Source organism: Pan troglodytes, chromosome 22 (genome assembly GCF_028858775.2).
Source record: "Pan troglodytes isolate AG18354 chromosome 22, NHGRI_mPanTro3-v2.0_pri, whole genome shotgun sequence".
In the NCBI taxonomy this organism is placed as follows: domain Eukaryota; kingdom Metazoa; phylum Chordata; class Mammalia; order Primates; family Hominidae; genus Pan; species Pan troglodytes.
This window is the reverse complement of record NC_072420.2, coordinates 44,222,923-44,235,997: the sequence shown is the minus strand read 5'-3', so window position 1 is coordinate 44,235,997 and position 13,075 is coordinate 44,222,923. Positions and strand designations below refer to the sequence as shown.

The 13,075-nt window shown below is 40.8% G+C and overlaps 1 protein-coding gene across 7 annotated transcripts in view; it reads left to right on the top strand.

Moving 5' to 3' along the window:
* The window catches only part of HSF2BP (heat shock transcription factor 2 binding protein), a 128,014-nt gene that overhangs the window by 16,605 nt on the left and 98,334 nt on the right, over positions 1 to 13,075 (top strand). For 4 of the 7 annotated variants that reach the window (XR_010154406.1, XR_008541558.2, XM_531485.8 and 1 more), the window contains exons 5-6: positions 9,482 to 9,631; positions 12,385 to 12,517. Coding sequence is in view for 4 of the 7 variants with exons in the window: in XM_531485.8 (XP_531485.2) it covers positions 9,482 to 9,631; positions 12,385 to 12,517 (283 nt within the window). In the remaining 3 variants the exon portion in view is untranslated. Of the gene's footprint in view, positions 1 to 9,481; positions 9,641 to 12,384; positions 12,518 to 13,075 lie in introns of all 7 variants that reach the window. The other 3 variants (XR_008541557.2, XM_009439958.4, XM_054675313.2) reach the window with 1 other exon arrangement.

Genomic DNA, 13,075 nt, shown 5'->3' with positions numbered 1-13,075 from the left:
GAATTGCTTGAACCTGGGAGGTGGAGGTTGCAGTGAGCCGAAATCGTGCCACTGCACTCCAGCCTGGGCAACAGAGCGAGACTCTGTCTCAAAAAAAAAAAAAAAAGAAAAGAAGCCATTCCAGTAAATGCATACTGAGAAGAAGGAAACAGCCATGGTAAAGTAGCATTGAAATCGCTAGGGTTTTGTTGCCCTGGAACTTTGACCTTAAAATGTGGGAATATTTTACCCAACTATTCCCTATTTATAGTTAAAAATCTTGTTGAATAGTCCAATTTAATATAGAGGGAAGCCCCTGCAAGGTGAATACAGAGGGAAGCCCCTGCAAGGTGAATACAGAGGGAAGCCCCTGTAAGGTGAATACAGAGGGAAGCCCCTGCAAGGTGAATACAGAGGGAAGCTCCTGCAAGGTGAATACAGAGGGAAGCTCCTGCAAGGTGAATACAGAGGAAAGCTCCTGCAAGGTTGCTGTAACAAGGCCATTTCTCTTCTAGCAGCTGCCTTATCTGTAGCCTTTGCTGTAGTCTCTGTCGAGGCCTGTACAGATCATGAGGAGGGACTCTAGAAACTTATTTTATTTATTTATTTATTTTTTGAGACAGGGTGTTGCTCTGTTGCCAGGCTGGAGTGCAGTGGTGCAATAATAGTTGCGGTAGCTTTGACCTCCTGGGCTTAAGTGATCGTCCTCCTTGGCCTCCAGAGTGGCTGGGACTACAGAGATGTGCCATGACATCCAGCTAAATTTAATTAATTAATTAATTTTTATTTTTTACAAGAACAATTCTATTGTATAATTTTTAAAACAATTTTTAAAATTTTTTTATAGAGATGGGGTCTCACTATGTTGCCCAAGTTGGTCTTCAACTCCTGGGCTCAAGTGATCCTCCTGCTTTGGGCCTCCCAAAGTGCTGGGATTACAGGCATGGGCCACTGCACCTGGCCCTGGAAACTTATTATAGAATTGAGGACCCAGGAAAGAATCCAGAGACTAGATCCTAAATTAGATTACTGCTAGTAAGTACTTTTTTTTTTTTTTTTGAGACAGAGTCTTGCTCTGTCATCCAGGCTGGAGTGCAGTGGCACAATCTCAGCTCACTGCAACCTCCACCTCCTAGATACCTGGGATTATAGGCACGTGCCACCATGCCTGGCTAATTTTTGTATTTTTAGTAGAGATGAGGTTTCGCCATGTTGGCCAGGCTGGTCTTGAACTCCTGACCTCAGGTGATCCATCCACTTTGGCCTCCCAAAGTGCTGGGATTACAGGCGTGAGCCACTGCGCCTGGCTGCTAGTAAGTACTTCTGTATGAGTGAAAAATTACTAGGAAAAGGCAGAAGTTATTGAGTTCAATATGTAAGAAAAGATCAGAAACAAAGTATGGAACCCAAATCATAAAGTGTGATGTATGAGCAAGCAGCTTCTGAACCCCTAGAGAAAGGCTACTCAAACAAGGAAGACTTTGTTCCTGGCCATGGTGGAGATGTTTCCTCCACAGAGATTTTGTTGGGTCAGTGGAGGAGGTGCACTGGGTCTTGATACCTGCTTATGATGTGAGGAGGCTGGGCCAGGAAAGAGTCCTGGCAGTAGCAACGTTTGAACTTTAGAGGAAAAAGATCCCAGCTTCCTGGTAAAGGCACAACTGTTGGAGAATATTGGCCGGGCGCGGTGGCTCACGCCTGTAATCCCAGCACTTTGGGAGGCTGAGGTGGGCGGATCAGAAGGTCGGGAGATCGAGACCATTCTGGCTAACACGGTGAAACCCAGTTTCTACTAAAAAAAGAAAATACAAAAAATTAGCCAGGCGTGGTGGTGGGCGCCTGTAGTCCCAGCTACTCGGGAGGCTGAGGCAGGAGAATGGCGTGAACCTGGGAGGCGGAGCTTGCAGTGAGCCAAGAAACTTTTAAAAGAAAAATTGTAGTTAAGCTAAAATACAGAATGAACTACAGAAAGATATTGAGGAAATCTTGGGAGTTTTGTGCTTGATAAACTGTTATGTATGAGTATTCCTTTAAACAGGAAAATATATCAGGGTTTGATTATTGTTTCTTTAAAACAGCATTATTGAGGTATATTTTGTACCACAAAAATTTTTTTGCATTGTAATTGTATAGTTTGATAGTTTTTAGTAAATTTAAACAGCTTTTTTTTTTTTTGGTTAAAATTTTTTGGTCCAATCCCACTGGAAACAAAAAAATTTTTTTGTGTTTACTTATAGATTCACTAGAAGTTTCAAAAAGTCCAGGGAAGTTATCTATACCCTTCACCCGGTTTCCCCTAGTGGTGATATCTTGCGTAACTATAGTAGAAGATAAAAACCAGGAAATTGGAATTGGTACAATTAACAACTTTCAGGTTTCACCAGTTTCACCTGGACTTCTTTGTATTTCATCAATTCTGTATGTACTCATTTGTGTGTGCATGTATGTACATAGTTCTGTGCAATTTTATGACATTTGTAGATTCATGTAACCACCACCACACTTGGAACTGTACCATTGCCGTAAGGCTCCTTGGTGCTACCCCTTTATAGCCACATCCACCCCATTCCCTCTGCCTTGCCCCTGGCAATCACTAATACATTTTCCATCTCTAATTTTGTTATCTCAAGAATGTCATAACGTAGAATAACCTTTTGCGACTGACTTTTCCTTGAGACAGAGTCTCACTGTGTCACCCAGGCAGTGACATGCAGTGGCAGGATCATGGCTCACAGCATCCTTGACCTCCTGGGCCAAAGCAATCCTCCCATGTCAGCCTCCCAAGTAGCTAGGTCCACAGGCACATGTCACCATGCCCAGCTAATTTTTAATTTTTTTTGTAGAGACAGGTTCGCTATGTTACTCAGGCTGGTCTTGAACCCCTGGGCTCAATTGATCCTTTGGCCTTGTCCTCCCAAAGTGCTGGGATTACAGGCATGAGCCACGGGTGCCTGGCAGAGACTGACTTTCACTCAGATACATCCAAGTTGCATGTATCGTTAGATATTTTTATTGCCTCATATTCCATGGTATGTATATATTGCAATTTGTTTGCAATATGTTGTAATTCCTCCACTGAAGTTTGAATAGTTCTTACGGTTTTTTTTTCTATTACTGATAAAGACACTAGTAACATCCATGTATAGGTTTTTGTGTGACTGTGTGTCTTTATTTTTGTGTGATAAATGCCTGAGAGTACAATTACTGGGTTGTATGGTAAGTGCACATTTAGTTTTGGAAGAAATTGCCAAATTGTTTTCCAGAGTGGCTGTACCATTTTATAGTCCCACCAAAAATGTATGAGTGATTCACTTTCTCCATGTCCTAACCAGCATTTGGTGTTATCCTATTTTGAATTTTAGTCATTTTGATAGGTTTGTTGTAGTTTTAATTTGCATTTCCCTAACAGCTAATGATGTTGAACATCATTTCATGCATTTATTTTCTGTCTGTGTATTCTCTTTTATGAAATGTTTTTTTCGTGTCTTTTACCCATGTTCTAATTGGATTTTTTCTTTTTTTACTTTTGCGTTTGAGCTCTTGATATATTCTAGATAGAAGTCCTTTGCTGAGTATATGTTTTGCAAGTCTTTTCTCCCAGTCTGTAGCTGCTCTTTTCATCTTCACAGGTTCTTTCAAAAAGCGAATGTTTTAAATTTTAATGAAGTCCAATTTACTGATTTCTCCTTTTATAGAGTGTTTTCTTGTTGTTATGTCTAAGAATTTTTCACACAGCTCTAGGTCACCACAATTTTCTCCCATTCTTTTTTCTTAATGGTTTTATAGTTTTACATTTTACATTTAGGTCTATGATTCATTTTGAGTTAATTTTTGTAGAAGGTACGAGGATTGAGTTCAAGTTAATATTTTTTTCTTTGGCTTATCGTTGTCCAGTTGCTTCAGCACTGTTTCTCAAAAAGACTCTCTCTCCTTCATTGAATTGCTTTTGCATCATTGTCAAAATTCAGTCATACTGGCCTGGGTCTGTTGTGGGTTCTCTACTTAGGTACTTTGATCTGTTCCTGCACCAATAATACATTGTTCTGATTACTGTAGCGACATAGTAAGCCTTAACACTGGATAAAATGATTCTTCCCATTTCATTCCTCTTTTTCAGAGTTGCCCTAACTATTCTAGCTTCTTTGCTTTTCCGCATAAATTTTAGAGTAAGCTTGTTTATGTCTACAAAAACCTTGCTGGGATTTTAATAGAAATTGTGGTACATTTGTAGATCAGTTTGTAGAGAATTGATATCTTTACTATGTTGAATCTTTCAATTCATAAACATAGCATGTCTCTCCATTTCTTTAAGTTGTCTTTAATTTCTTTCATCAGCAGTTTATAATTATATTTTCAGCATCTAGATTTGTGTTAGATTTTTACCTAATTATTTTCAGCATACACATTTGTATTAGATTTTTACCTAAGTGTTTAATTTTATTTGGAGTAACCGTAAATGGTATTGTGTTTTTAATTTTGGTTTCCATTTTCTAGTTAGCACATAGAAATGTGGTTGCTTTTTGTTTGTTTCTCTTGTCCCCCAGGCTGGAGTGCAGTGGTGTGATCGCAGCTCACTACAACCTCCGCCTCTCAGGTTCAGGCAATTTTCCTGCCTCAGCCTCACGAGTAGCTGGGATTATAGATGCGCGCCACCATGCCTGGGTAATTTTTGTATTTTTAGTACAGACACAGTTTTACCATGTTGGCCAGGCTGGTCTCGAATTCCTGACCTCAAGTGATCCGCCTGCCTTGGTCTCTTGGTGCTGGGATTACAGGTGTGAGCCACCACACCCGGCCCCTGTAGTCTTTCTGAACTCTTTTTGACTTCTAGGAGTTCTTTTATGGATTTCTTGAGATTTTCTACATGGACAATCATGTCATCTGCAAATAGGGGCTGTTCTAGTTCTTCATTCTACTTTGCATACCTTTTATTTCTTCCTCTTTCCTTCTCGCGTAGCCAGGCCTTCCAGCACTATAGCACTGTGCTGAATAAGAGTGGTGAGAGTGGATATCTTTGCCTTGTTCCTGATCTCAGGGGAAAGTATTCAATCTTTCAGCGTTAATTATGATTTTAGCTGTAGGTTTTTGCAGATGCGTTTATAAAATTGAGAAGGTTCCCCTCTATTCCTAGTTTGCTGAGTTCCTTTTTTCTTTCTTTTTTTTTTTTTCCCAGAGACAGGGCCTCACTCTGTAGCCCAGGCTGGAGTGCAGTAGTGTGATCAAAGCTCACTGCAGCCTTGAACTCCTGGGCCCAAAGGATCCAATTGCCTGAACCTCCTGAGTCTATAGGCATATGCCACCATACAGCTAATTGTTTTTTTTTTAAAGTTTTTGTAGAGATAGGGTCTTGCTGTGTTGCCAAGGCTGGTCTCCAACTTCTCTCTCTTGTCAAGTGAACCTCCCACCTTGGTTCCTTAAAATGCTGGGATTACAGGCATGAGCCACTGGGCCTGACTGAGAATTTTTATTTATTTATTTATTTTTATAATTACTGAGTGTTGGATTTTGTCCAATCAACTTTTAGAACATTTCCATCACATATCTGTTGCAATTAGTCCCTGCTCTCTTGCACAGCCCCAGGCAAACACTGATCTTTCTGTCTCTTTAGATTTCCTTTTCTGAATATTTTGTAGGAACAGAATTATATAATATGTATATAATATATAGTCTTCTGTGTCTGGCATAGTGTTTTGAAGGTTTATTTGTGTTATAGCATACATCATTTATTCTTTTTTATTGCAAAACAATATTCCATTGGATGGATATATCACATTTTCTTCATCCATTCACCAGTTGATGGGCATTTAGATTGTTTCCAGTTTTCTTTTTTATTTTATAGATGCAGAGTTTCACCATGTTGGCCAGGCTGGTCTCGAACTCCTGGCCCCAAGTGATCTGCCCGCCTTGGCCTTCCAAAGTGCTGGGATTATAGGCGTGAGCCACTTCGCTTGTCCTGTTCCAGTTTTTGACTGTTATGAATAATGCCACTATAAACATTTGTGTACAGGTTTTTCTGCGGTCGTATGTTTTCATTTTTCTTTCTTTATTTATTTTTTGTTTGTTTTGAGACGGGGTTTCGCTCTCGCCCAGGCTGGAGTGTAGTGGTGTGATCTCCGCTTACTGCAGCCTCCACCTCCCAGGTTCAAGCAATTCTTCTGCCTCAGCCTCCTGAGCAGCTGGGATTACAGGCGCACGCCACCACACCCAGCTAATTTTTGTATTTTTATTAGAGACAGGGTTTCACCATGTTGGCCAGACTGGTCCTAAACTCCTGACCTCAAGTGATCCGCCTGCCTCGGCCTCCCAAAGTGCTGGGATTACCATCGCGCCCGGACACATTTATATGTTTTCTTTGGTTAAATATCTCTTCAAATCTTTTGCCGATTTTTAATTGGGTTGTCTTACTGATGTGTAAGAATTCTTTAATCTGGACACAAGTCCTTTTTTAGATATGTGATTAGAAGTACTTTCTCTTAGCCTGTGGCGTGTCTTTTTACTTTCTTTATAAGGTATCTTTTGAAGAGTAGAACTTTTAAGTTTTGATGAAACTTACTTTATTATTATTTTTTAATAGGTCATGATTTTGTGATATCTAAGAAATATTTGCCTAACCTATGGTCATAACGATTTTTTTGAGAAATTTTACATTTACGTTTATGATTCTCTTTTTTTCGCCTTCCTTTTTTCTTTTCTTTTCTTTTCTTTCTTTTTTTTCTTTCTTGAGATGGTGTCTTGCTCTGTCACCTAGGCTGGAGTGTAGTGGTGTGATCATGGCTCACTTCAGCTTCGACCTTCCAGGCTCAAGTGATCCTACTTCAGCCTCACCATGCCTGGCTATTTAAAAAAAAATTTTTTTTTTTTTTTAGAGATGGGGTCTCACTATGGTGCCCAGGATGGTCTTGATCCTCCCGTCTCAGCCTCCCAAGGTACAATTAGCCACTGTGCCTGGCCTATGATTCTTTTTTTTTTTTTTTTTTTGAGATGGAGTCTCGCTCTGTCACCCAGGCTGGAGTGCAGTGGCACGATCTCGGCTCACTGCAGTCGCCCCCTCCTGGGTTCAAGCGATTCTCCTGCCTCAGCCTCCCGAGTAGGTAGGATTATAGGTGGGATTATAGGTGGGATTACAGGCCTGTGCCACCATGCTCAACTAACTTTTGTATTTTTAGTAGAGACGGGGTTTTACCATGTTGGTCAGGCTAGTCTTGAACTCCTGACCTCAAGCAATCCACCCACCTCAGCCTCCCAGAATGCTAGGATTGTAGGTGTGAGCCACCGCACCCGGCCCTATGATTCATTTTGAATTATTTTTTTTTTGCATATGAATATTCGGTTGTTTTAGCATCAGTTGTTGAAAAGACTATCCTTTTTCCATTGAATTGCATTGGCACCTTTGTTAAAATCAGTTGACATGTCAGTGTTTCACTGATCTATATGTCCATCCTTATAGCAATGCCACAATGGTTCTATTTCGGTAGGTTTATAGTTAGTTTGTTTTTTCCTCTAAATCAGGCACTGTTAGTCTTCTAACATTGTTCTTCTTTTTCAGACAATTTTTTAGATATTCTGTCTTGAATTTCCATAGAAATTTTAGAATCAGATTATCACTTTGTACAGAAGTCTGCTGAGATTTTGATAGGGATTGTGTTGAATCTGTAGATCAGTTTGGGAAGAATTGACATCCTGCCAATTTTTGAACATGGTGTATCTCTTTATTTAGCTCTACTTTCTCTCAGTAATGCTTTGTAGTTTTCATTGTATAGGTCTTGCACCTTAAAAAATTATTCTTATTTTTGATGTTACTGGGAATGCTATGATTTTCTTTGAGGTTTGTTTGTTTTTTTTTTTTGATATTATTGTACTATGTGTGGAACCCTGCGTTGGGGAATATCCTCCTGCAACTACCAAATGTGACTGTAGTGAGCAAAGTCCTTCCTGGTTCTTCTCAGTAGTCTTTTTGTGGTCGTGCAGAAGAACCACCATATCCTGACTAATTGAGATGCAGACAGCTTAAGTTGTGAGAAAAGCTAGAATTCCAAAAGGAAGTGCTGTGACATAGTTTTCTTCATGTGTCACCATGACTTGTGTTCAGCTACGTACACTGAAAGGATGAATCTAGGAGTCCAGATTGTTGCTATAATGAAGACATTAGAAACCCGGAGCTGACAGATCACATGATGCAGTATTAGCATGTGCCAGAGGCTCAGTGGCCATTTTTTTCTTAAATACATGTGTGCATATACGTATGAATGTGTATGAATCTCTGTGTGCCAAACGCATTGTCTCCAGGTAACTATGAGTGGGCCACCCTAATCCAAGTTATGAGGTCAACAGTTTTGATTTGTGGCTCCAAAGCTCCCTTTTTCCTCCAGGGGGTGAAAAGCCCCCTCTACTTTGTCTTGTATTTATCTCTCTAAAAGAAAATCTACAGCATTTAATATACTTTAACTTTGTGGTTTATGTAACTAATTACATTTGGTATAAATGAATTTAACTGGGGTTTTATATTTTTCAGTTTTTGTCTTATTAAATCAGGAAATGCTATCACCTTTTAAGGGAATTTCAGGTACCTGGTGCTGGTGGTTGGAGAGGACAGGAAGCCCCCCATCACTCTAGCAGTACACTCAAGGTGAATCCTCGAAGTGTGCTTGTGTTGTCAGGAGGGCCATCAGGACGGCCATTCCCTGTGTTTCCCTTGTGAAGAGTGCCATGGCGGAGACTTGCCCAGCTACAGGTCACCTCAGACACTGCTGGTGGGAGAGTAGGAAACTCTTCCTAGCCTCCATCTTCTTCTTAGACTGGCACTGGCTTGCTGCACCAGGGCATGAATAGGACTCACAGCCTTCACACTTCTTTTTGCCCCTCCTCCCATCTTTCCTACCTGGTCTTAGGTTTTAGGTTTTCTTTCCCTGTTTAGCTTCACAGATTGTATTTTATATTTACTGGCACCTTTGGCAATATTCTCATGAGGACTTAAGGATACGTTTATACAGAATGAGTTTTTCTAAAGTACTTGTTTTTTTACTAATCCTAATGTCCAAGTGCCTTTTATTTGGTGTCTGCCTCTGGCAGATGGCGTTTTTCAATGGAGTGAGCCATTTGGAGGAGGCAGTCTCCTGTCTTAGAAATGTTGCTTTCTGGGTAAATTGCTTTGTGAGGTTGTTTTTGTTCAGAAGCCTCGGTTGGTGCTGGTTCTGGGTATAGTTACTTGGGGCTTGAGATATTTCATGTAGTTACTTAAAGCAGATGAATTCAGCTCTGTGGGTTTATCAACCATAATGTGGTAGTATGTTCTTTCCTCAGATATTTCTCAAATATTTTTGCCTTTGAAATTTCTTTTGTAGATACAGATTATGGCTCTCTTAGGACTAGCTTTCATTTGCAGCTATTTTCTATAATTATACATGCATTTCTTTAATAAATATCTTTGTGAAAGAGGAAATGTAATAAAGATATATCAAGGTTGAATGCTATTATTTATTTTTCAATTTTGTTTTGCTTTTAGGAGAAACTGGCTCTTCGACAGCAGTTGAATGAAGCGAAGCAGCAACTCCTGCAGCAGGCAGAGTATTGTACAGAAATGGGAGCAGCAGCGTGTACCCTCTTGTGGGGTGTCTCCAGCAGTGAGGAAGTCGTCAAGGCCATTTTGGGAGGAGTAAGTATGGTCAGTGGGCTCTCTAGATATTGTTGATTACTGCTTGTGTAAATTAGAGCATAGAGCTTATTAAGGCATTTAAAGACTAAGTCCATATCTTTCCATTTGCTTTTGTTCACTCATCAGCTAGTTATTGAACACCTATCGTATATGGTTCATTGTAACCTGATGCAGAGGGAATGAAATAAGATCCCTTCTCTCCAGGAGACCTTGTGGTATATGTGGACATATTACCACTTCAGTATTAATACTTTACATGTGTTTAAGAAGATCGAAAGTGCTTTTATATATATTATCTCATGGTTAATATTTATTGAATATTATGTTATCTAACATATATACATGTATGTAGATGTGTGTGTGTGTTTATACATACACACACACACACACATACATATAGATGCAGAACCTTGAGCAACATGGAGGTTGGAGGCGCTGACCCCCTGCACAGTCAAAAAGCCACATAGAACTTTTGACTCTCTCTACTGTTGGCTGGAAGCCTTACTGATAACATAAATCGTTGATTAACACATTTTTTGTATGTTAGATCATCATGAAGGTCTTCCCCCTCATCATCTTCAAATTGAGTAGGCTGAAGAGGAGGAGGAAGAGGAGTGGTTGGGTTGGCATTGCTGTCTAAAGGGTGGTAGAGGTGGAGGAGGTGGAGGGGGAGGCTGGAGCAGCAGACACACTTGGTGTAACTTTTACTGAAGAAAATTCTTGTGTAAGTGGACCTGTGCAGTTCAAATCCTTGTTTTCAAGGTTCAACTGTGTGTGTGTGTGGCAGCGTGTGTGTGTGAGCGTGTGTGTTTGAGCATGTGCATGTGTGTGTGACTGTGTGTGTGTGTGGGAGCATGTGTGTGTGGGGGAGCGTGTGTGTGTGGGGGAGTGTGTGTGGGGGAGCGTGTGTGTGTATGTGGGAGCCTGTGGGGGGGGGGAGCGTGTGTGTGGGGGAGTGTGTGTGTGTGTGAGCCTGTGTATGTGGGATCATGTGTGTGTGTGGGGGAGCGTGTGTGTGTGGGGGGGAGCGTGTGTGTGTGAGACTGTGTGTGTGAGTGTGTGTGGGAGCGTGTGTGTGTTCGGGGGAGCGTGTGTGTGTGTGGGGAGAGCGTGTGTGTGGGAGCGTGTGTGTATGTGGGAGCGTGTGTGTGTGGGGGGAGCGTGTGTGTGTGGGAGCGTGTGTGTGTATGTGGGAGCCTGTGTGTGTGTGTGTGTGTGTGGGGAGCGTGTGTAGGGGGGAGTGTGTGTGTGTGTGAGCCTGTGTATGTGGGATCGTGTGTGTGGGAGCGTGTGGGTGTGTGGGAGCGTGTGTGTGTGTGTGGGAGCGTGCACACGCACATGTATACATGCGTGCAGGCATTTGTCAGGGAACTTCACAGAAGGGGATAAATTTGAAATGGGCCTTGATGAATAGGTAGAAATGGCAGAAAATGGGTGGGTTTGTTTTAGGACAGTGAGTAGGTCAGTTGACACAGTGGACAGTTAATGTCATAGAGTAGTGGGGAGGTAAAGCTTAAACGTAGGTTGGGATGTGACTTTGGGACCTTGAATACCAGGTTGGTGATTCATCATGTAGGTGGGAAGACTGGATTTTCCCTAAGGGTTTTTCAGTAAAAGAGTGATAGGATAGGAGCAGAATTTTAGAAAGATTCACCTGACAGTGGGTGAGGATGGATTAGGAGGTGGAGTTGTGGCACATCGCGTCTACACAGGCTGACTGATGAGGTGGTCATTCTAGCTGGTCTGGCTGGAGTGAGCTCGGCCCTCTGCAGGGGAGATGGGAAAGAAGGAACATGTATGAGAGCTGTGGCAGTTGAGGCAGATGTGATGGCCGGGCAGAGTGGGCACCTGGAGGGGAGAAGAGGAGCCAAAAAAGATCGGTGTTTGACTCTGGGAGCATGGCGTGATCATGACTGGAAATGAAGGTGAAGAGGGGGACGTGTGGCAGGAAACCAGTGAGAAATTAGTTACTGCTAATAGAAATAACAGTTGTGTTTGACTTTAGGTGGAAAGACTAAATGTGTTTTTAAAAGTTTGTTGAGCTTTATTAGGTTTAATTTACATACTGTAAGATTGTAAATGTACAATTTAGTGGTTTTTAGCAAATTTTTAGAGTTGCATTAACCATCACCACAACCCAGTTTTAGATTATTTGATCATCCATGAAGTTTTCTTATATCATTTGTAAATGCAAATATTTCCAATTTTTTAACTGGGTTAAAATGTACATTGGTTTTAAAATTCTTCTTCAGAACTCTAGCACCCCAAAGGAAGTAACTCAAAGGTTCAAACTTGGAAATGCTTTTTGCCAAGTGATGAAGATTTAAACTACCAGAGGAGCCAGTCTTTACCTCTTTTACATGTTTTCATTAAGATTTTTTTTTTTTGAAAAAAGTTATGCTAAAGGTTTGAACACCTCTGGTTTAATGCCCAGAGCAAATAGGCAGCATGTTTTTCTAGTATATTTTTATTACATTTTGAGTGAATTCTTCCCATTTACTTTCATCATCATGTACATTTGTCCTATATCATATTTATGCGTGTGAAGAGTCCACCAATCTTCAGGGTAGTTTTTGTTGCTCCTGCATGCCTCAAGCTGCTTTCTCTGTTCTTTTAATGGGAACTTTTAATGAGGGAGTAGATTTTACAATATTCTACAATTAAAACTAGAATCTTCTGTATCCTGCACTTTTAAAATGTTTTCACACTAGTGTCTGTAAAAAGATATGACACTCTGATTTTCAAACTTTCAGGATAAAGCTTTGAAGTTTTTCAGCATCACTGGTCAAACAATGGAGAGTTTTGTGAAGTCGTTAGATGGTGATGTCCAGGAGCTGGATTCGGATGAAAGTCAGTTTGTTTTCGCTCTGGCTGGAATTGTCACGAGTAAGTGCAGGCGCACCTGGGAGATGTTGCCTGTTTGCTTCCAGACCACTGCAGTAAAGCAAATACTGCAATAATACATGAGTCACATGAATGTTTTTGGTTTCCCAGTGCATATACAAATTATGTTTACACTATACTGTAGTCTGTTGTATGTACAATAGCATTATGTCTAAACAATGTACAAACTTCAATTAGAAAATTCGTTATTGCTAAAAATGCTAATGATCATCTGAGCCTTCAGCAAGTTACAATTTTTAGCTGGTAGAGGGTCTTGCCGTGATATTGATGACTGCTAACTGATCAGGGTGGTAGTTACTGAAGGTTGGGGTGGCTGTGCCAATTTCTTAAAATGAGGCAACAATGAAGTTTGCCACATTGATTAATTCTTCCTTTCATGTAAGATTTCTCTGTGGCATGTGATGCTGTTTGATAGCATTTTTTCCACAGTAGAACATCTTTCAAAATTGGAGTCAGCCCTCTCAAACCTTACTGCTGCTTTGTCAACTAAGATTATGTAATATTCTGAATCTTTTGTTCTTATTTCAACAATGTCTTAGC